Here is a 21,309-nt window from a genome sequence, read left to right as displayed (position 1 = left end):
GTGACCATGTTTAGTGCAATGGGTAAAGCCGGACTACAGAGTTGAACAAATCCAATTTCCACCCTGGCTCTGCCTCTTACTAGCTATGTAAAGTTGACTGTGTTTCTCCACCTCTGTAGGCTTACTGTCCCCATCTGCGAAATGAATCAATCTCTTAGGGCTAGTGTGTGGATTCAAATCTCATGCAAGGAAATACTCATTATTGTGCCCAAAATATCATGATTATGTAAGTTAACTTTTGCTGTGTAACAAGGCACTCCCAAAACATAGTGACCTTTACAACAGTCATTTATTTAGCTCATGTTTCTGTGAATTGGCTGGGTGGTTCTCCTCGTCTGGATGAACTGATCTTTGCTGGACTCTCTCATGTATCTATGATGGCAGGTAGACTGGCCCCTGGATGATCTAGGATCTAGGATGGATTCACTACGCGTCTGCCTGTTGGTAGGCTGTTGGCAAAGGTGACAGGAGTGACTGGGCCATGGTCTCTCATCCTCCAGCAAGCTAGCTCTGGCTTCTCCACATGGTAGTTGTCTCAGAATTCCCAAAAGCAGCGAGAGAGCAAGCTCCAACACACAAGATTTCACTTGCAACACTTTTACTAAATTCCCATTGGTTAAGCAAATCACAAGACTGGCCTGGAATTAATGAAAGAAATCATTTATGGCCACTTTTTTAGTCTACCACAATCATCCTTATCACCATCATCATAAAAATCAATATTTGTTGAGGATTTACTAAGTGGCTGTTCCAATCATGTTACTATGTTTATCAAAACTTGTAATTCTTGGGGCTTCCCTGGTGGCGCAGTGGTTAAGAATCTGCCTGCCAATGCAGGGGACACAGGTTCGAGCCCTGGTCCGTGAAGATCCCACATGCCACAGAGCAGCTAAGCCCGTGAGCCACAACTACTGAAGCCCGCGGGCCTAGAGCCCATGCTTGCCCACGAGCCACAACTACTGAAGCCCACGGGCCTAGAGCCCATGCTCTGCAACAAGAGAAGCCACCACAGTGAGAAGCCCGAGCACCGGAACAAAGAGCAGCCCCTGCTCGAAGCAACTAGAGAAAGCCTGTGCGCCGCAGCGAAGACCAAACACAGCCAAAAATAAATAAATTTTTTTTAAAAAGCTTGTAATTCTTACCACAACTTTATAGGGCAGCTACTATTATATCCCCCTATTGGAGAAAAGCATACTGAGGCACAGAATGGGAAAGCAAATTATACAAAGTCACACAGCTGGGAAGCAGAGGAGCTAGGACCCAAACCAACACTCTAGAACAACACTCATAATTACTGTTTTATACTGCCTCCTCTTCCCATTCTGTGTGTATGGGATTTTCCACAATTGCTTCTTTTTTTTAACTGAATGATCTAATAAGAGGTTATAGCCTATTTTTAACATGTACCCTGAGCACTGCCATATCTACCACCACTTCATCCATATTTCAGCATTTTTCCAACAAGCACTTTGAATTCAGCTCATCCAGTATTGATATGAATGGCATGTTTTAGTCCAGATGGTGGTAGAACCTTAGCTATCTTTCTGATTCTTTGTGGATGGGGTTTTAGCAGTAGTGATGGCAGCTCAGAGCTTTATTCTGGGAGCTCTTCCTCTCTTATTTCTTCAGACAAGTTTGAGGGCTTGGAAACAGCTGATAGCAATGCTGAACAATTACTTAATATATACATAACATTTATATATGTTGGAGGTGAGCTGCAACAGCCCTTAAGAGTAGAGGCCATGGCTTTCTCTCTGTATTCTCAGAAACTAGCACAGGCAAGAGCACACAGAGGACAGATTGGAGGAGCTCAGTACAGGTTTATTGTATGTATCTACCTCCATATCGATATCCCATTAAAGCAAGTGTCACAAACACATATACTAATGGTGACCAGATAATTGGCCAGGTGTGCTCACTAGAGAGTGATGGGGACTGGCACTAACTGGAGAACTCATGGAAGTGCTCAGTGTTGCCAGATTGTTCCATTTTTCAGATGATGCTCTAACTTCAGATGTGTAAACTTTCCTGATTTTAAAACGGTGTGTGTCAAATGAAGCAGGTCCCTTGGGTGAACCTGGCCCACAGTTCCTCAGCCAATTGTTGACCCCCTACATTAGACACTTGTTGGCATCTCTCTGTTGTATCACAACTGTCCTAAAGGCCTGAGGAGGAAACCTTTAATAAGAATAAGGCAGGGACTTCCCTGGTGGTGCAGTGGTTAAGAATCCACCTGCCAATGCGGGGGACACGGGTTTGATCCCTGGTCCAGGAAGATCCCACATGCTGTGGAGCAGCTAAGCCCATGCGCCACAGCTACTGAGCCTGCGCTCTAGAGCCCATGAGCCACGACTACTGAGCCTGCGTGCCACAACTACTGAAGCCCATGAGCCTAGAGTCTGTGCTTCGCAACAGGAGAGGCTACCGCCATGAGACGCCTGCGCACCGCAAGGAAGAGCAACCCCCGCTCACCGCAACTACAGAAAGCCTGCGCAGCAGCAAAGACCCAACGCAGCCAAAAATTAATTAATTAATTAATTAATTTTAAAAAATAAGTATAAGGCAAAGATGGAGCACTGAAATGATAAGAGAGGCAGGACTTTGAGAAAGCTGGGTGATGGTCTATTTCAGAGATTCCACAGAGGTCAAGGACATGAGAATAAGAAACGGCCATTAGATTAGAGCAAATTATTCCATACAATGCTACATTTGTAGGCTATGTTCTTTAACAAAAATCCATGGTCAGATAACATGAGAAATAATCAAGACATTCAGTTAAACAAAATAGATTTCTTTACTCTGACCCTTTTAATTGTTGATATTTTAATAAGCAATGTAAGTCTTCAAAAGTAGAAATACATACTGAGTTTTTCAAACTTCCATGATCAAGGAGTCCTTATTTCATGCAGTTCGTCTAGGTCTAATGATTTGAGGAAGACACTTTGGGAAGGATTGATAAAGGACTGAATGAGACATTGCGATTCTCAAGGCATGGGATGGAATCTGGAACACATCGGGTAATGAGTGTGGCCATATTGAGCCAATGGAGCATCTTGGCAAGTAAAGAAAGTGGGTCAGCACATTGGTAACTAGGAGCCATCAGCATGTTAGTCTTCATAAAATAAAACCTTTTTAGGATCATTCCTCTGCTGAAAACAAACAAATAGACAAACAGAAAAGTGAACGGTTTCCCACCTCTGATGGATTAAACCTCTTTGCTTGACATTCAAGGCTCCCCTTTATCAGGCCAACTGACGTTTCCAATTTCCCAGTTATTTCCCTACACTCACTCCCTGCTCTTAATATCTGCTCTGCTCACTGTCCCTTAGGACACATTCACTGTTCCAGCCTCTTCACCTTTACTTACCATGTGAGTTGCCTTCCCCAGCTGCCCCAATTAGAGCCATGCCTGTTTTCCAAGGCACAGCTCAAATCTTCTTTCCCTCTGGATCCTTCTTTAGCTATCAAATCTCACAGTGGGTTCTTTTCCCTGGATGTTTAGAACATTTACTTCTGAAGGACTGTCTCGAGACTTAGTGTGTTGGGGATTGCCTGTATCATTTGGAGCTGAGAGAAGGAAATCACATCCTGAACTCTGCAGCTCTCTACCCCCATTTGTCCTCACAATACACCCAAATAAGGTTAGCAGCACCTAAGAGCAAGGGTGTAACCCCATCCCAGTGAATTTCATCGACTGTGCTCTGTTGTTAGACAGCCACCTGCTGATCCTTGAGGATACAGTCCATTCTCTTCTTGCTCAATAGTAATGGGTGCCATTTCTAGACACTAGACTGAGCACTTTATATGTATTGTCAGGGTGAATCCCACACCATCTCTAAGAAGGGGCAATTAGTATCCTCTCTGGCTGGTCAAGGCATCCCATATACCTGACCCCAAGCCTGGGCTATTTCTGTCCCAGCACACCATCTCGGTGGCCACACTGGCCACCAGAAATTTAGTGACAGAGAATTAAAGCTAAAGAATATGCACTCTGCCTTCAAGTAGCAAGCATATACCAGTAGGCAGAGGAAGGCAGAGTAGAACTCTAGTTAGGGTGTCAGCACAGTTTGAATATCGGGGGATTCTGGGTGCATTCTAGGGTCTCGTAAGGACTCAGCACAGCTCAACAGGGGTCATTTTGAGTACCCAAGGGCTCTAGTTAAGGTGAGATTTGGAGTGTGCAGCATCACAAGGGTGCATGCAGGGTCTGGAGGGCATGCAAGGGTCTTCCCTTCCCTGGCCACTCACTGGTGTCAACAGAGGGGGTGACCTCAATTTCTACCCTACTATGAGCTTTTTGCTTATCTGTCTTCCTGATTGAACTGTGAACTCTTTGAGAGGAGAAGCTGTCTTATTTACCCAGGCCTGACACGTAACTGGTATAAAAACATTGATATAATGAATGAATGACAAGTCAACCAAGGCAAGGTGCTCAAAGTGACATGATGGAGACAACACAATACAGTAAACCTTTATTCCACCATCAGAAAGCTGGATTAATTCACCCCATGTTATCTTTCTTCCCTGTCGCTTATACACTACCCAGAAGGCTCTGGCTTCCCAGAGACCTTGACAAAACCCCAAACCTCCGAGAAATAATGTCGAACCTCATAAGTTTCAGGTCTCATCTTCTAAATTAGATTGTGAAGTCCTGTAGCACAAGAGGTGTGTTACTCTTTGTACGTGCCCCACATCTTTTATCTCAGTGCTTCTTGCAGAACAGATCTATACACATGCCTGTTGAACGACTGTATTGGAATGGATTGGAATTATGGCTGGGAGACTGTTCTAATAATCCAATCTCCTTGAGATAATTCTTGGTGAATTCAGATGATGAGGGAAAGAGGAAATCAGGATAGTGGCAGTGACAGAAGGAAAGATGGAAGGAGGAAGAGTGGGCAGGATCTGTCAACTCATTGGATATGGAAAAAGTATTCAAAGACTTTGATCCAAGCTGACGGATTGAAGGATTACACCCGAGAGAGAAATATAGATGTTCTCCTGTCCCTTAACCCTCTCATCCTTACTTCATTTTGAGCATGGAGGGAAGATGCCTCATGAATCAGTCTGCAGTGTTCCTTGGAGATAGATCTGGGAGAGTCACTCAGGAGGGTCCAGAAGGACAAAAAGGAAAGGTTTGCCCTTGTCCCGCTACAGACGAGCTTTATTCTGCTGAGGAGGAGGAGGAGAAATTTGAGCTGAATATATTTTTGGTTTGTACAAGTTGTAAGTGCTCTGTTTGATAGCAAGGTTGTTTGAATGGCCCATTTCATAACTACACATAGCTTTCCCAAATAAATGGTGTCTGTAGAATGTTCAGGTTAATGCATGAGTCCAGTGTTCACGAGTGTTTGCACTTAGAGTGACTGAGCCTTCTTTCTTAATAAGTCATCTTGGCATTTTGTCAACAAGTTAATTTGCTTTTCTAAGAAACTAGATTAATACTTCCTGTACTTTGTGCTATTCACAGATCTACAGTGCAGTGAGAAGGGGAGAAGAAACAGAAGAGACAATTAGATCTCTTCTCCATTTCTTCACAAAGCTCCCAGCCTCCGAGACAGCCCATGAAAGGATTAGCATTGGTCCGTGCTTAAAGCAATGTGTCCAAGACACTGTTTGTGAGTATCGTGCCACTCTCCAAAGGACTTCCATATCTCAGTACATCACCGGCTCTCTCCTAGAAGCCACCACATCTTTAGGAGCAAGAAGTAGCCTTCTCAATTCTTTTGGAGGATCCACCGGACGAATGATGCTGAAAGGTAATGTCTGAAATTTCACTTTTAACTTTTCATCTTTGAATGCAGAAAAGAATCTAAGTTAACATTTATTGCATCTCCTGATGGAAAATTGAGTCCACGTATCAGCAACTTTAAGAAAAGATAGCTGCTTTAAGAGAATATATAAAAAGATAGTCCTCTATCAAAATCCCTTAAGGTATAAACATTCCAAATAATAAGCATTAAGATATTGAAATTTCTTTTTCAAAAATGGCTAAAAGGCTATCTTTAATTTTTCTAAGTTATTCAGATAGGTGGTTTCCCCTAGTGGTAGTCTATGACAGATGTCAATTATTGTAAAAAAAAGCCTTGTAAACAAGTGTAGTCATGTGGCCACGGTGAAAACCAACCGTTTCATTCAAAACAGAGTGGAATATAGTTCTCGTTTCTACACAGAATCAGTAGGTTCATGTTGACCAGAAGAGCTAAAGGCCATCTTCCACTGACTCCCATCTTAAAAGATGAGATAGGTGTCCTGCTGAAAAATGAAAGCCAAAGGAAAATGGGATCAGAACTTCCCAGCTACTTCCCACAAGTAGCAGAAAGGCAAGTCAGAAATGGCAGTGCACCAAAGAACCTTGGAGATTTGTGCACTGCACAGCTGTCACCACCCGCTTGGCAGTATTCCCTGGCAGGAAGCTGCCAGCCAGACGGGGACCACGCAGAGCAGCATTCCACTGCCTGCGGGCTGCCAAGAGCTCAATCTGACATCCGGCCACTTCTCTCAAGGAGAGCAGCTCTTGTCCCTCCACAGCAAGCCCCAGACCTGCGATTATCAGGCTAGTGGCCTTCCTCCTTGATCCTCAACCTCCCCACTCCAGCACCCCTTGGGTGGGCCCTAGAGGGGGTTCACACCTGAGTGGGTGCCATGTTGATTTGTTTTCTAGAGTCACCTTCACTTTTGTGAATTGGTTATAAAGAATGAATGAAGAAAAACACAAAATGTGGGACAACTAATCCAAGAGACTAAAGAGGAGACACTTGGTTTCATATGTGTTTCATTCATTCAGCATATGTTTTTTGAGCCCCTACTGGGTGCTGGGTAGGGAACAAAACATAGCCCCTGCCCCCAAGGAACTTGCAGTCTCTAGGTAATAGGCAGTTTCCCCTATACATAGGATTCAAAATTTCCCTACTCCAGTGCGGCTCCTGGTAACTGCCAAGCTTACATTCTCCATCAATGCTCTTCCTGGGAATTTGGGCTGAGATTAGCATGTAGAGTTGGCATTGCTTCAGTGCTTGTGACTCTATGTGAGGACCTTATCCTGTGAGTTAATCAAGCTGTGTTGATCAGATACCCACTCTGTGCCCAGCAGTGTGTAGGTGTTATGGGAGATCCTAATAAAGTACAAGTCAATTTACTCGCCTTTAAGTTGTTTATGATCCTAATGAGGAGGCCACATTTGCATCCACCAAGTATTCAAAGAACAGACTGCAGAGAGTTAAATGCCAAATAATGTGGTGGAAGTGGCTCTAAGTGTTCAAAGAGTTTGGAGACAGAGTTAATGTTCCATATGACAAATGGCTTGGCTGCAAACAAACAGAAGTCAATAAAAGCCACTTTGTTTCTTCCCCATTAATTGCAAAAGGGCAGATCTCCAGGCTCCCCAACCAAGGCAGGCTGCCTCCAGTCTTACACAGACCTTTGGGGAGAAAAAAGGAGGCCACTTGTTAAGGTGTCTGTTGCCCTGATAATAACTTGATCTCAATGGCTCTTTGCCTGTCTGTATTCAGATCAGAACTCCTATCAGCATTCCCATCTCTGAGACTCGTTGGATCATCAGCTAATATGTTATCTTTATTATTATTTTTATTTATTTATTAATTTATTTTTTGCTGTACGCGGGCCTCTCACCGCTGTGGCCTCTCTCGTTGCGGAGCACAGGCTCCGGACGCACAGCCCCAGCGGCCATGGCTCACGGGCCCAGCCGCTCCGCGGCATGTGGGATCCTCCCGGACTGGGGCACGAACCCGCGTCCCCTGCATCAGCAGGCGGACTCTCAACCACTGCGCCACCAGGGAAGCCTGCTGAAGTTTTTGTTATATGTGTTTTACCTCATACACACACACACACACAAGAACTGAAGAATTTAAAAAGGAGGAGAAACATGTTCTGTAGGTCTTTGGTTAGAAAGAACCGAAAAAGAAAAAGAAATATGAAGACAGCTTTTCATGTGACCTGCAGGTGTCCCAAGTCAACTTGTCTCCTGGAAGTGGTTATGATTCCAAGATGAGGGTTGGAGCTGCCTATAGTAGGTGAGACTAGGAGGAGAAAATGTGCAACCCATTCTTCACTATTCACAGGGCATTCACAAGTCAGGAATTGGTAACTTAAGTGTTGATTAGTCAGAGTTCTGCAGCCTTGCAGCTTTATCACAGTCTACAGGATTCTGCTAACTCTCTGAAATCTCCATCAGCTTGCACACCTCCAGTGGTACAGGTGGCTCTGGAGAAACAGCCAACAGTCAGTACATTCCTGGTTTTCTGCCTTCAGGACCAATGAGGATGGTCCATCAACTAAGTGGAAAGTTTGCCAAATAATAAGAAACATTTTCTGATATGAAGTATCAGAAAGCAAGGGTATGCCCTTGATTACAAGGATGAACTGTCTCAAAATGGAAAGTGGAGAGCTTACACCAGGGACTGTGTAAGGACTGTCAGGGACTTCCACTAGTTGAGTACAATCAAGATCTTTCTACTTCACATCTGGTTCCCCTTCTCTTCCTTCCCATTAACCTTGTTAGAATCCCAGGACCAACTCTGTATAGCAGTGGCAGCCAAAAGAATTATTAACTTCAATAATCAGGAATACATTTTCTAAATCCACCTGCTTTTGTTTCTTTTTTTCCATTGTACTCCCTACTAAAAATTACAAAATCACAATAAAGTAAAAAGGGAGAGAAAAGAATAAGATAATTGATAATAATGTAAAGCACTGAAATAGCAAAAGTAAAAAATGTAGTGACAACGGGAGGATTTTTCAATATAAGGAGGCTAAATGTTTTCAAATGTGCATATTGTATCAGCCAATATAATAAATTTAGGATGTTAAACTCAATTTTTCCTTCTCAAATTGTTCCTAAGTAAGTTTGTAAATTAAAGGATTAAATATTTATGTATTACCAGGACAAAGATAGTTACCCATATTTAAATTATGTAGTAGACAATGCTCATTTTTAATCAGTTTGGTATGTGTATGTATAGCATAGCTATTAATAAATAAAATTATTCATCATATATAGACTATAGAAAGAATATCAATATGAAAACAAAAACTGCCCTACAAATGTAATATTCTTATTTGAAAATGGGAGATATTCTGTTTCTGATAGAAAGGTCTAATAAATTTTCAACTTATTTTCTTCTACTGCAATAAGTATGTTCTATTTGTGTCTTCTTCTAAAGTAAATGCCTTTGAGTATAAAAATAAGAAGTCCTAATAGGAATACACACACACATTTGAACTATGTGCTTGTACCTCATAAATAATTTAGTTTATTAAGGCTGTCCTGGTTGACTTCCTCATAATCAAAACAATTACCTTTTACATGCCTACCAGGCAAGGGAAGGCATATCCATAGTTCTAATTCCAAGATTTAAGTGTATTTAAGAAATCCTCCGACTTACTAGTTTTGTGACCTTGAAATTACTTCATTGATGTTAAAGTATGCTTTAATGTAACTTGGGGTATGTTTTTGTGCCAGTTAATCAACTAAAAAGTGTTCATTCACTGCCCACTATGGCCTAGGGCTGTGTCACCTCTGGGAAGAATGTGAAAGATCACATCTGGAAGCCTTCAACTTGTAAAATAATATTTCTCACTCCAGAGAAGATGTAATATTAGGTTTCAGGTCTACTGAGGTAGTCCTTACTACCCTCAAGAGATTCATAAAGTGCAAGGCTAGTCAGTTGCTGGTAGGGTCTGTAGCTCACGGGGCTGGGAAGTTTGGTAGGCACAATACAAAAGCCCTCTGCCTTGGGACACAGGTGGCCAGGTGTCATCCAGGAGTGTGGCTCCATGTCGAGATGTACCTAAACATGCTCAGGTGTGAGGAGTGTGACTCCACACCCATGCTTATAACCAGGGGGAGCTTCTTCAAAGCTCCAGTGAAGAGCAAAGTTACCTACCTCAGATATTACTGGAGACATGATGCTTCTTTAGTCAAAACAATTGTGTGTCTTTTGGGGGAGAAGGAGGGTGAAGCAGAGGAATTATATTTATTTTTTTAATTTTTTCAAGGTGACTTCCCCATTACTGATATCTCTGAATTTTTATTTTATTTATTTTTAATTAATTAATTTATTTATTTATTGGCTGAGTTGGGTCTTTGTTGCTGCGTGGGCTTTCTCTAGTTGCGGCAAGCGGGGGCTACTCTTCGTTGCGGGCTTCTCATTGCGGTGGCTTCTCCTGTTATGGAGCATGGGCTCTAGGCACACGGGTTTCAGCAGTTGTGGTTCACGGGCTCAGTAGTTGTGGCTCACGGGCTCTAGAGCGCAGGTTCAGTAGTTGTGGTGCACCGGCTTAGTTGCTCCGCGGCATGTGGGATCTTCCCAGACCAGGTCTCGAACCCATGTCCCCTCCATTGGCAGGCGATTCTTAACCACTGCGCCACCAGGGAAGCCCCTCTCTGAAATTTTAAACTCTTCCATCTGTAAAGAGAAAGTTGGGTAAAGGGAAGGATTAAAATTAGAATTATAGTAATAGCCGTGAACATTTTTTAGTTCTTGCTTGGTGCCAGGTATTACTCTGAATGCTTTATACGTGTGATTTCATTGACCAAATGGTCCAATGAGGGAGGTACTGTCTACTAATGAGGAAACGGAGACCCAGAGACATGAAGAAACTTGCCTAGGTGTACACAGATAGTCCGTGATAGAGTCAGCACTTGAAACCAGACAGCCTGTTGAGTGCTTACTGTGATTCAGGCAATGCACCAAGCCCTTCATCTGCATTATTTCATTTAGTCCTTATTGTGGGTTGACTTGTGTCGCTTGAAAGAAATATGTTGAAGTTCAAACCCCAGCTCCTACAGATGGGACTTTATTTGGAAATAAGATCTTTACAGATGTAATCGAGTTAAGATGAGGTCACTTTCAGTTAGAATCGGCCCTAAACCCAGTGACTGGTCTCCTTTATCAAAAGAAGAGATGGGGCCTCCCTGGTGGCGCAGTGGTTGAGAGTCCGCCTGCCGATGCAGGGGATACGGGTTCGTGCCCCGGTCTGGGAGGATCCCATATGCCGCGGAGCGGCTGGGCCCGTGAGCCATGGCCGCTGGGCCTGCGCATCCGGAGCCTGTGCTCCGCAACGGGAGAGGCCACAACAGTGAGAGGCCCGCATACCGCAAAAAGAAAAAAAAGAAAAAAAAAAAAAAAAGAAGAGATGAAGACAGACCATTCTGGGATGAACACCCATGTGATTACAGCGGCAGAGGTTGGAGTGATGCACCTGCAAACCAAGGAATGTTAAGGACTGCCGGCCACCACCGGCAGCGAGGAAGAGGCTGGAAAGATTCTGACCGGAGTCCAAGGAGGAGCATGGCCCTGCCAACACTTTGCTTTTGGACTTCTGGCCTCTAGAACTGAGAATAAAGTTGTGTTGTTTTAAACCATCCCAGTGGTGGTATTTTGTTACGACAGCACTAAAAAATTAAGATAGTCCTTTTGACAATCCTGTAAGGAAGAAATATTAGCACCAGGAAACTGAAGCTCATAGAGGTGAAGTGACTTGCCCAAGGCCACCCAAATAGTAAGTGTGTGCAGCCAACCCAGGTCAAGCTTCTCCAAGGCCTGTGCTCACAGCCGTGGGGGAGACATGTTTGCAGCTCTCCAATGGCACCATCCATTTCAGCTTTGTTTTAGTTGTTCGGTCCCATTCTCCTCTCCCACAAACACCTTGCCTGGCACAGGACCGGGCACAGAACAGACAGTCCGTAAACCTTCGTGGATTCCAGTGGCAGATGTGTTCACAGAATCAAGGAACATGTAATCATTGCTCCTTGCAACACTTAACTGAATGAGGTCATTTTAGAACCAAAGAAAGAAAACATTAATTTACCTGTAGTTTGCACTAACATATCAGACACATACAAAATGAAAATACAAATACATTTAGGAAGTTTCCAAGCAGGAACAAAAGCTATATTCAGTGTCTCAAAAGCTACTGTCAGTGCAAGGTGCTGGAATGGTTGCAGAGTTATCTCTGGGGTCTTTCTTGCTCCCTGTCTGAACTCCTCTCCCCTCCTCCTCAGACGTTGTTGCCTCTGGGGGTGCAGAGCCCCCCTAACTGTATCAGCCCATTCACTCCTCACTTACTACCCCATTAAAAACACAATCTCCTGTTCTTTCTGCAGTGGACCCCAGCTGGGCTTTGTGAAGAGAGAGGTCTACTGGGTTGGAATAGAGACCTGGGGTGTTGACTGATAAGGGAAATTCCTCCGGGAGGGCCAGGGACAGATAGAGGAGCTGATGGTAACTGGCAGAGGGAATGGGGCACCCAGGTGTAAAGGCATGAGACAGGAAAAGGCACGGTGTGTTCCGGGACTGCTGGTCTACCAGGCTGTTCTGGCCAAAGCTTGGGGCATACAGAGAGTAAGTAGGAAGGCATGGGCTGGGCTGGGGGGAGAAAATAGGTCTCCATGGGGTTGTATTTCATGATAAAGAGCTTGGCTTTTACCTTGTAAGTAATGAGAGACACTGAAGGGTTCTAAGGAAGTGTGTGATGTGAGCAGACTGTGTTTTTAGAAAGATCCATCTGGCTGCAGTGTGGGGTGAGGCTGCTCAGAGTGTCACCCTTAGCCCACCTGCATCCGAATTGCCCAGCCTGAGTGTCCAAAGTATAGCTTTCTGGGCTTCACCCCCAAACCTACCGAATTAGGGTCTCTGATACTTCAGGTGAGTATGTTTGATGTGGAAGGTGGATGGAAGGAAAGAGCAGTGAGAACTGGAGGCATTTAGGAGGCTGTTGCTAAGACAATGTAGGGTGCTGCTGGCACATTTAGTTCATTGCAGCTCTATTTACAATAGCCAGGACATGGAAGCAACCTAAGTGTCCATCGTCGGATGAATGGATAAAGAAGATGTGGCACATATATACAATGGAATATTACTCAGCCATAAAAAGGAACGAAACTGAGTTATTTGTAGTGAGGTGGATGGACCTAGAGACTGTCATACAGAGTGAAGTAAGTCAGAAAGAGGAAAACCAATACTGTATGCTAACACATATATATGGCATCTAAAAAAAAAATGGTCATGAAGAACCTAGGGGCAAGATGGGAATAAAGATGCAGACCTACTAGAGAATGGACTTGAGGATACAAGGAGGGGGAAGGGTAAGCTGGGACAAAGTGAGAGAGTGGCAATGGACATATATACACTACCAAATGTAAAATAGATAGCTAGTGGGAAGCAGCCGCATAGCACAGGGAGATCAGCTCAGTGCTTTGTGACCACCTAGAGGGGTGGGATAGGGAGGGTGGGAGGGAGGGAGACGCAAGAGGGAAGAGATATGGGGACATGTGTGTATGTATAGCTGATTCACTTTGTTATAAACAGAAACTGACACACCATTGTAAAGCAATTATACTCCAATAAAGATGTTTAAAAAAAGAAAAGAAAAGAAAAGAAATTGATCCCAAAAGAGGAAGGTTTAGAGAAGGATAAAGAGCAGATGGATAACTTTGGGGGAGTTAAGAAATACATTTAAATTGAAATGTAAAGGTAGAAGATTAAGAATAGTATTTAAAGCTGAAACATACAGTTACCAATAGAAAAATAAAACTAAAAAAATATAACTTGCAGTAGTGGGTAGAATGGGCCAAATTCCTCATCTTTCATCGAGGTGATTAAATGTATTCTTCTTGAAAGGGAAGAGAATATATTTTTTTTAATGGGATGAAAATCTTTTTTACAGTTAGGAGATAACTGCCAAAGAATAGACACAGAATCATGCGAAAATGGTTACCTCCAAGAGAGGCCTCTTACTTGTCACCTCCTATCCATCCTTACTATTTGACTGTTAATTTCCATGTGCACCTACTACATGAGTGACGTTTAAAAAGAGGCATTTGGAGCCTGTGTGAAGACTGATGGATTCAAGCTGCTTGTTTCCAATGGTATTGTTTTCTGCAGCCATAATGAAGACCATTTGTGGCTCACATTCAAATGAGAAGGGGGACAGAGGCTTTGTTGAAGCAAGCAGAGAGAAGGGCTCAGAATCAATAAGACAAGTATTGTCTGGGGCTCTCTTTGACCTGTAGGACTCTCAGCCTCTGAGTTGCTTCATGGGTAAAAGAAATTGAACAGGAGCATCATTCTGTCTTTTGTTTGAGTCTTGACTTCAACACTGTGTCATCTTGAATAGGTGACTTTGCCTTTCTAGGCTTCAGAGTCTGCCACCATAAAGCAGGAATAAGAGCAACAACCTCATAGAATTGTTCTGAGGATTAAATGAGATAATGTATATGAAGAACTTAGCATAGTATCTGGCATCTAATTTGTGTTCAGTAAATGTTACAGTGATGATGTGATGCTGAGGGTGATGATGGTGGTAATGATGATTGCTGCCACCCTTTGCCAACCCCATGAAATGCCAGCCCTCCACTGTTCTTTTTTTTTTTTTTAATTTTTATTGGCATATAGTTGATTTACAATATTGTGCTAGTTTGAGGTGTACAGCAAAGTGAATCAGTTATATATATACATATGCACATTCTTTTTTTTTTAGATTCTTTTCCCATATAGGCCATTAGAGAGTATTGAGTAGAGTTCCCTGTGCTATACAGCCGGTTCTTATTAGTTATGTATTTTATATATAGTAGTGTGTATATGTCAATCCCAATCTCCCAATTTATCCTTCCCCCATCCCCCCCCACCCCGCCACCTTATCCCCTGGTAGCCATAAGTCTCTGCTCTTAGCCAGGTCTCCCTGCTATGGGCTCAGAGAAGTAGCATCTTACGGGACACTTGAAAGGAGGTATCTAGAGGCTGGAGGCTGCCCCTATGTATGGTTTGCCTTAGGACTCATGCATCAGGCCACTCATTAATTCATTTAACAAATATTTGTTGAGCATCTTCTATGTGCCAAGCACTGTGTTAGGCCCTGAGGATAAAACAGTGAGTAAGACAAAGTCACCTGATAGTGGAAGAGATGGACAGATATACATGCAATTTTAGGACTGTAAATAAATGCTGTAGTTGAGATAAGAACAGGATGTAGGGGCTCAGAGGGAATTCCCTGTACCATCTTGAATGAAGTCTGAGGTTTCTAAAACCATTTTAGAGCCTAGAGAAATGTGAATATCTATTTAACCAAGGAAAACAAGCCCTCACCTATATTATGATGCTTCTGTTGTTTCAGCTTCATTCTCTGCTGATATCATCTCTCTTCCCTCCAGAGTAGAAAAGATGCTAAGCATTTATTCCTGGGATTGGGCACCATGTCTACTAAGATTGGTATAAAATTTAGTGTTCAAGTTAGAATTTGTACATTTTTATGAAGATGGATAGATTACTCTTTACAATAAAATTAAATGAGATTTTTTTCAGTACGTGTACTAATCCCTTTGAGTGTTTTAAATTGTTTAAAGACAAAAACCTCATTTAAATGAGCTATGAAAATTCTTGTCCATGGGAACATTTACAGAACATAATGGAAAATGCTTATAATTTGTTTATAATAACATGTGGGTCAGTAGCAAATATTTAAGAGGAAAAAAAGAGAAGATCTCAGGATAGTCTGAGTCATTATTTAAACTTCTGTCATAATTGAGTCTTAAAACCAAGAAACTTAACTAGTACAGTTAAAGTAGTAAGAGGGCATTTTAAGAGTGTTTAGTTTTCAATGGACTAAATTCTGACAGAAGATTTTACCATCTTCTGGAAGGTCTAAAATGTTTTGCCAACTGGAAATATGTACATATTGGTATTTTAAGTCTTTTAGCTCTGTATTTCATTATAACAACAAACTTTTTAGAAAACAATTTCTATAATATTAATCCCATAAATGATTCTATGATAGCCTGAACAAATGGATGCTTCAACCCCTCTGAGGCTCTACCTGTGAATTTTACAGTCACCAGAAACACCCTTGGTAACAGTCGTGTGTATTTTACCCCAGTTTATACACAGAACCACATTTTTACATTAATAAGCAGACATCTAAAATCCATTTCAAGCAGATAATGTTGTGGATGATCTGAGAACATGGAGGGGAACTGAGAGCATAAAAAGTTTCAGAGACTCTGGCAACTCACAAGATCTGAGCTTATGGACTGCCAACTCTAGAACCAAAACCTTTAACTGGACTTAGTGGGGCAAAGCCAGCATTTGGTCCCAAGTCTGTCTGATTCCCAATCCAAGTTCTTAACCATTAGGAAACCCTCCAATTTTATCTCCCACTCAAATCTCAGCCTGTCCTGGGCATGTGTGTGTGTGTGTGTGTACATACATATGTAAGTACGACCTGGAACCCCCAATTTGAACACAGGTCCGTCTGACTACAAAATTGATCACTTCTCTGTGTACCTGCTGCCTCCTTGACCTAGAGACCTCCAAGGACTTCAAGGCTATCTCAGGCATTCTTTGATATGGGTACCTATGCGGGGGGGGGGGGCGGTGGAAGGCTTTTCCCTTCTACAGCTGAGTCAGCAGTCATAGCACAGAATCAACCAAACGGGAGAGGAAGTCTCAGAAAATATTTGTTGAGTGAATGAATGAGTAAATGAATACCTGCACACAACTCTAGGCTAACACACAGTTACCTGTACTAAATAAAACCAGAAAAGCACGTTTGAAGCCATCTGATTTGAACCTGTGAGCATCACGAATATCTAAAGTTAATTTACCAGCAATGGCTATTTATCAAACATCATTTACAAAAATCATTTGGGCTGGTCCCAGCCCTGCTCAATATGTGACTAAAGGTACATGGCAGAAGAAAGACCATCTGAGAGCCACACAAGGCGTATTTGATCTTCATTGGCCCCTGAGCAGGAAAGTCCTGCCCTATCCTACAGTGAGGCAGACAACCATGGAATGATTTCTATCTAGTCTGGTTCTGTCAGTGCTCTATATGCCCTCATACCCCTGGGCCTGTTGGCAAGTGCTCCTTAGGGCTTTATCTCTGCAAAGTGGACCCACACTGTTGTTGAGAAAAGAGAAAAGGAGTAAAAAGGAGGGGCTCCAGTCTCTGCATTAGCCCTGCTTTGAAGGGTCTGGGGTCTCTTTCCTGAGCAAAGAGATGAGGGCACCTCCATTCCACAGCCCTCACGCTGAGAGAGGAGCCCCTATTTTCTCTCTATCTTTGGGGAAGGCCCTCTTCTCTGTGGTCATCATACCCCAGCACACCAAGAACAGGCTGCTAGTGGTTGAAATTCATTTACCTTGCAAATATTATTAAACACCTGCACTGCCAGATATTAAGAATAGAACAGACATTTTCCCTACCCACCTGGAGCTTAAAGACCAGTAGGGAATCATGTAATTACAAAAATAAATGACAAGTTTTGGCCATGGTACCTGCTACCAGGGAAAGGGCCATGACTGTGTGAGACCCTCTAAAAGGGGGATTAAACCCAGGCAGAGAAGGCAATGATGTTTCCACTGAGGGCTAAAGGTCCAATAGATATTAACTAAGAGAAGGGGAGCTGGAAGAGTGTTCGAGGCAGAAGTAATCATTTGTGCAAAGGCCCCATGGCAGCCGGGAGTATGGCAGGTTTGAGGTTTGAGTGGAGAGTGGAGATCTGGAGGGTTCCTCAGGAAAGTCAGGAGAACTCAGAGTGACAAAGGCTAGCAGGTATTGGCTACTCACTGTGGGCCAGGCACTCTGAGAAGTGTTTTTTGTTTGTTTGTTTGTTTTTAATATCTAATTTAAGACTCACATTTTTACATGTGAAGAAACTAAGCCACAGAGAGGCAAAACAAACTACCAGATAGTACAGGCTCTTGTTAAGGGCTCCTGTCTGTATCCCTAAGAGCCATGGAAAACCATCAGAGGGTTTTAAACAGAAGAGACACAATAGGATTTCTCTTTCAAAAGGATGATTCTGACAAAAATCAACTAGAGATGCCCCCACTTACACTGCCTCTCTAGCCCTCTTTACCCCCAAATAAAAATGTTTACATTTAAAACCATCGAGGCTATTGAGTCTGAAAATAAATGATATTCTGAAAGAGAGACGCAGCTTGTACGAGCTGTAGTGCTGTGTGGTTGTTCTGAGGAGGTGGGCAAAGGAGGAGTAACCTAGTAACCCAGCTTTCTCTCCTTTCTGGGAACTGTATTCCAAGAAGTTTAGAAGACAGGCTATGGTGTGGACTAGAAAGGGGGATTGAAGACACTCCCCGCTGCAGGCCCAGGGGGACTGTTAACACTCCCCCACCCCGAGCCAAACTCACTGAGTGCTGAGTCATAGCAGTGTCTTGCTTTGACCAGGAGAGCAAAAACTCCCTGGTGGGCCAAATCCAGGCTATGTGGCTTTTTCTCTGACAGCTGCAGTATTTTTTTTTACATTAGGAAATTCTGCATTAAAATGTAGAGTTCTGGCTTTTCTGACACCTCTGGGCCACCATTCTCCCTTGGCCCCTTGCGCTGGCCCTGGTGCATGCACATCCCCAAGCAAGACACACCAGCTTGCTCTCCCATATACCTGGCCCTGCCACTGGGTTGTCTCCCTCCCAGCTCAAGTCTCATTTCCTCACCCGTCTGACCCTGCAGACAGCTACATTTGTGTGCCCTGGATGGTATGCTAGGGAGGATTTCAGTTCATGGGTTTAGGAGGCTGAGCTGGAAGCAGGAAAGTCTTCTTTGAACCGGCTTCTGCTGGGGGTCTCATTCCAGGCATGAGATAAACTACAGGGTGGGAATGAGCACAGCGCCTGGGAAACAATGAGGAAGTGATTCTCAGCAATGATCTGTGGGCGGATGCAGTGAGGTGTAAGGCTAATTTGGTAGATGTGGTCACAATTTGGAGAGAACAAGGTGAAAATTTGGACCTAAAGCATTAGAAAGCCATCACAGGCTCTTAAGCAGGTTGAATTTTAGGAAGGGGAGAACAACAAAAACATGGTATAGGTCAAGAGCCTGGAGGTAGGACACCCTCGGAAGGAGGGAGAGTAGTAATTACAAACTTGCATGAGTATCCCTGGATCAGGAATGGTGCACTCAAAATAAAGGGCCAGAAGCCAGTGTGAACCCACGCAGTTTTCGTTGGCACAGGGCAGTGCTTACCGGAAAAAGATTGGTCATGAAAATTTAGCATCACGGGGAGAAAAATGAAATGTAATAAAAATTACGGTTGGTTAAGAATGGAGGCATTTTTACTATGACACAGCCCCACTGTGAAAACCTCTGCATCCGTGCCAAGGGGTGACGCAGTCAGCTCAGCACAAGGGGCTGGGAGCAGGGCCTCCTCGGGCTTCCATAAAGCACAGATCTTGCCCAAATGTGGAAAACCTTTAGGGACATGAAAACCATGAGGGATCCATAGCCCTGATTTGAACCAGGCAGAATAAACAAACCCCTGCCCAAACTGGAACTCACTGGACGCCTTTCAGAGTTATCCAAGGGGAAAGGCTGGAGGCCTCAAGGGTCTTCAAGTGGGTTAGTATCTTGTTTCACTGATTCACTCTAGTCTGATATAACTGTGTGCTCTTCGGTCTTTGTCCTTTTTTGTAGCGTCTCTCAACACCTCAGTTGCAAACCCAGAAATGGATTGTGTTCTGAACCTAAAACATATACAGTACCTTTTTTTTTTTTCCTGCTAATGGGATGTTAAAGCCCAAGTTAGACCATCTGGAAGTGTGTTTCATGTTCAGGAACTGGGTTGGAAAAGTTCCAGAGAGCATTCACATTTTCCATAGACAGGGTTTTGGTAAGTTCCCAACCTCTTAAGCTCTTACCCTGTCTCTAGCCCACCTCTAGGAAATATAATGTAATATAACACACTATGAGAACATTTGCTGAGTGCTGGCCATGGCTTTGTTCTAGCCAGGGATGAAAACAATGAAAAAAGGCAGTGTCCTTCATCTCTAGGAGTCACTGATTTAGTTGACAGAAAGACTGACATTTGAATATGTGGTTACACTGTACTGTGACACATATGAGGCAAAAATTAGTGATTAAGATTGTGCACTTTGGTGACAGACAGACCTAAATCCCAGATCTACAACAGACAAGCTGTGTGACCTGGGGCAGATTACTTAACCTTTCTGTTAACCTTTCTAAGTTGTATCATCCTGCCTATAAAATGGGGACAATGCAGATACTTGCCTCAGAAAATTATAACAGGATAAAATCAATGAACCTAATGAATATAAAGTGATTAGCACACTGTCCAAAACAAATAAACAGAAAAAGGTGGAGATGGAGCAAGTAAGACATTCCAGAAATAGCAAGAACAGAGGCTTAGATCAGGATGGTTCTCCGGAGAGAATAGCAAGGGGTCAGGTTTGGCAGGAGGGAGGGGGCATGGAGGGGACTGTGGGAATTGGAGCTGGGGAGGGCGCCCTCGTCTGGAGGCCATCTGGAGCTGCAGGTGGCCCCTGGGTCAAGGCAGACCTCAGGAGGACGGGGGTCCAGATAGAGCTATTCCTGGCTCTTGCCCTCAGAGCTCATTTCTCCCATCCACCCCCATCCCTTCCCACGATTCCAGGCTGCATCAACCACCAACAGCACCTCACCTGCCTCGAAGGTCTCTCTCATCTTCCCGGTTAGCTCAGGTGGATCATACACAGGGTAAATTCCTTTTTCTCCTTCTCTGCCTCAGCTGTGAGAAAATTGGAATTTTTAAATGCAAACTCTTCCTTTAAAAAAAAACAAAAAAAGGAAAGAAAGGATAGAAGGAAATGAGGGAGGAAAAAGAGACAGAAGAAGGGAAAGGGAGGGAAATGGATAGGGGATGGGATGGGCATACAGATGTACAGTAACAGACATGTTCTGCAAAGCACAGACTACCTCATATATCAAAAGTGGGTCACAAAGTTCAGCCTTGCCAATGGATTCCATTTGAAGGACTTCCTGTTCTTCTTCTCTTCCTTGCTTCTGTCTGAATGTCTGGTGGACTTGGAGAGATTACACTAGCTATCTGAGGAAGAGTCTGCTTGCTGACATGGATGCCACATCCCTTCCAGAACCTTCTCATCTCTCCACTGTAGGGGGAGGGGGGAGCCCAGGTCTTAGATTCCTTTGGCCTTAGGCTGTGTCACATTCCTTTGTGTTTATCAGTCTCTCCATCTGTTCATTCAGTGGCAGTTACTAAACTCTCCTCTCTGCAGGCGCCCTGCCGGGAGGGAGTTGGAGATAGAAACATAAGCTATAGGAGGTCCAAACAACAGTACTACAGACTCTGAAAACAGCACCAAGAAAGGACCAGGGCTACCCAGAGCACCTTTGTATCACATATATCATACCCAAAGGTGACTGCTTAGTGTTTAACTTGGACATAAATTCTGGTGGTATTGTTTTTTAAAAAAGATTATTCTTGTACCTTTATTACTTTGGACCTAAAAGCAAAAAGCCTGCATTGCTTTAAAAATA

General features: G+C 43.4%; 1 protein-coding gene and 1 long non-coding RNA gene across 5 annotated transcripts in view; one reads left to right on the top strand and one right to left on the bottom strand.

Moving 5' to 3' along the window:
* The window catches only part of PLCE1 (phospholipase C epsilon 1), a 312,833-nt gene that overhangs the window by 138,606 nt on the left and 152,918 nt on the right, over positions 1-21,309 (top strand). For all 4 annotated transcript variants that reach the window (XM_081236637.1, XM_081236638.1, XM_081236639.1 and 1 more), the window contains exon 3: positions 5,471-5,759. In XM_081236637.1, the coding sequence (XP_081092763.1) occupies positions 5,471-5,759 (289 nt within the window). The remainder of the gene's footprint in view (positions 1-5,470; positions 5,760-21,309) is intronic.
* LOC308620340 lies at positions 9,899-20,906 on the bottom strand. Its single transcript, XR_014016312.1, has 3 exons — positions 20,728-20,906; positions 20,454-20,539; positions 9,899-10,427 (listed from the first exon to the last, which is right to left on the bottom strand). It is a non-coding gene; the product is annotated as an uncharacterized lncRNA (long non-coding RNA).

This window comes from Mesoplodon bidens (genome assembly GCF_964165515.1).
Source record: "Mesoplodon bidens genome assembly, chromosome: 1".
Lineage (NCBI taxonomy): Eukaryota > Metazoa > Chordata > Mammalia > Artiodactyla > Ziphiidae > Mesoplodon > Mesoplodon bidens.
Note: the sequence above shows the minus strand (reverse complement) of the source record. Positions and strands in the feature narration are given on the sequence as shown.